At 38.1% G+C, this 1,992-nt stretch overlaps 1 protein-coding gene across 1 annotated transcript; it reads left to right on the forward strand.

Annotated features, from left to right (window-relative positions):
* Nucleotides 1–554: 554 nt before the first annotated feature.
* On the forward strand, nucleotides 555–999 carry LOC104962475 (TATA-binding protein-associated factor 172-like; the record flags this gene model as incomplete). The annotated part of the gene is made up of 2 exons (XM_010790911.1): nucleotides 555–754; nucleotides 843–999. Coding segments are annotated over exons 1-2 (346 nt in total), but the record flags the coding sequence as incomplete, so codon positions are not given.
* Nucleotides 1,000–1,992: the final 993 nt, after the last annotated feature.

Below are 1,992 nucleotides of genomic sequence, written 5' to 3' on the forward strand. Positions count from 1 at the left end.
ACAATTTCAACTACAGAGCATTTATACAGAGCGCACACACAGAAACAGAGAAGTCTAAAAACAGAATGTTACTCACACAATTCTAAAAGTCACCAGTTAGCACTCTGGTAATATTCTCCTCTGTACCCCTCTTCCGAATACCTCCCGTTTTGAGCCACAATTCCGCTTTCTTCTTTAGCTTGCTTGCAATGTTCGCTAATCGTTGGCGGGTAGTATGGTCGTCATTAGTAAAGCCATAAATAAATAAAATAAATGTTTTAGTTTCTAAATCTAAAAACAACAATAGCCTATTAGAACTTATTTAAACCACAGTTTCAATGATCTCAAGCTTATTTTCATTCGTTGTAGTATTTTGATCGTATGATTTATTATTTTAAGAACAATTATTTATTTTTTTTAAATATTTGTTATGTCAGATTTCTACGCGTACCACAGGTTGAGAACCACTGCTCTACATATTGTCTTTGCTTTTTTTGTTTTTGTCAAATTAAAATAATACGATCAATAATCGTGTCGACACTGAACTATTGCTTGCTGCTGATAACATTTCTCTCTCCTTATTTGCATGCCTTCAGGCAGTGGGTTGGACTGCACGCATCACATGGTCAACAAAACCCGAGGCATCATCACCCTGTACCGCCACCAAAGGGCAGCGTTTGCCATCACCAGTAAGAGGGGGCCGACCCCTAAAGCCCCAAAGACCCCCACAACGGAGCTTCCTCCTGGCAGCACCATCAGCTCTGATAATGATGAGGTACAGAAGAACACTTCCCCTAAATGTAGAAAAAGGATAAACGCATCCTGTTCCCTAAATGTATGTGTCTGTATGTTCCCTTTTTTAGAGCAAGAAGCCGTTACTCATTCAGAGACGAGGGGCGGAGTTCTCCCTGACAACTGTTGCCAGGCACTTTGGCTCAAACTTCACCAAGTCTCTGCCGTACCTATGGGAGAACACCGTAGGACCACTAAGGACAGCAGTGACTGAAAAACAACACATAGGTTTGTTAAGTTTTTATTTAGATAGGCATTGTATATAATGACAGTATAAAGTGTTTAAAATGTTACATTATATTATTCTATCCTACATGTACATGCTTTACTTGCACCATTTTATAACTTGCATTATTGATATTTTTTGTTGCTCTATTTTAAGGTCTTAAATATATTACGTGTTGCACTGCTGGCTCTCACTGAGACTTGAATGTTCATTGCCAACGTTTATGCTGTAGCTTTTGTGCCCATCACAATATAACCCTTGAGTGTCTTCAGTCTTTGAAAAATAATTAGCAACAGCTTTCTTTAAAAAAATGAAATGCGAAATTCAGTTGAATTGCTTAGTTTTCATTATTTAGAGCTTAGTGGCAACCTCAGGCAAAGTGAAGCCCTTGCATAAATGCAATAAACCTACAATCTCTGTCACTGCCATCTACTACTCAAAAATCTGATTGCAAAGAAGTCTATGACAAAAATTACCCTACTTTTCACTTGATTTAAGATCCAGTAATCTTTGTACGCATGTGTACTAAAGTATTTTGCAGTACAGCATGAGTAAATAAAGCCCTAGTAAATAATGGTAGGATCTTAGAGATGATAACCAAGCTTTTGAACAATGCCATGGTTCCAAGGTTGGATTATATACAGTGGGGCAAACAAGTATTTAGTCAGCCACCAATTGTGCAAGTTCTCCCACTTAAAAAGATGAGAGAGGCCTGCAATTTTCATCCTAGGTACACTTCAACTATGAGAGACAGAATCGGGGGAAAGAATCCAGGAAATCACATTGTAGGATTTTTTAATGAATTAATTGGTAAATTCCTCGGTAAAATAAGTATTTGGTCACCAACAAACAAACAAGATTTCTGACTCTCACAGACCTGGAACTAACTTCTGTCCTCCACTTGTTAACTGTATTAATGGCACCTGTTTGAACTCGTTATCAGTATAAAAGACACCTGTCCACAACCTCAAACAGTCACACTCCAAAACTCCACT

The sequence above is a fragment of the Notothenia coriiceps genome, unplaced genomic scaffold, assembly GCF_000735185.1.
Source record: "Notothenia coriiceps isolate Sejong01 unplaced genomic scaffold, NC01 NC01_scaffold00034875, whole genome shotgun sequence".
Lineage (NCBI taxonomy): Eukaryota > Metazoa > Chordata > Actinopteri > Perciformes > Nototheniidae > Notothenia > Notothenia coriiceps.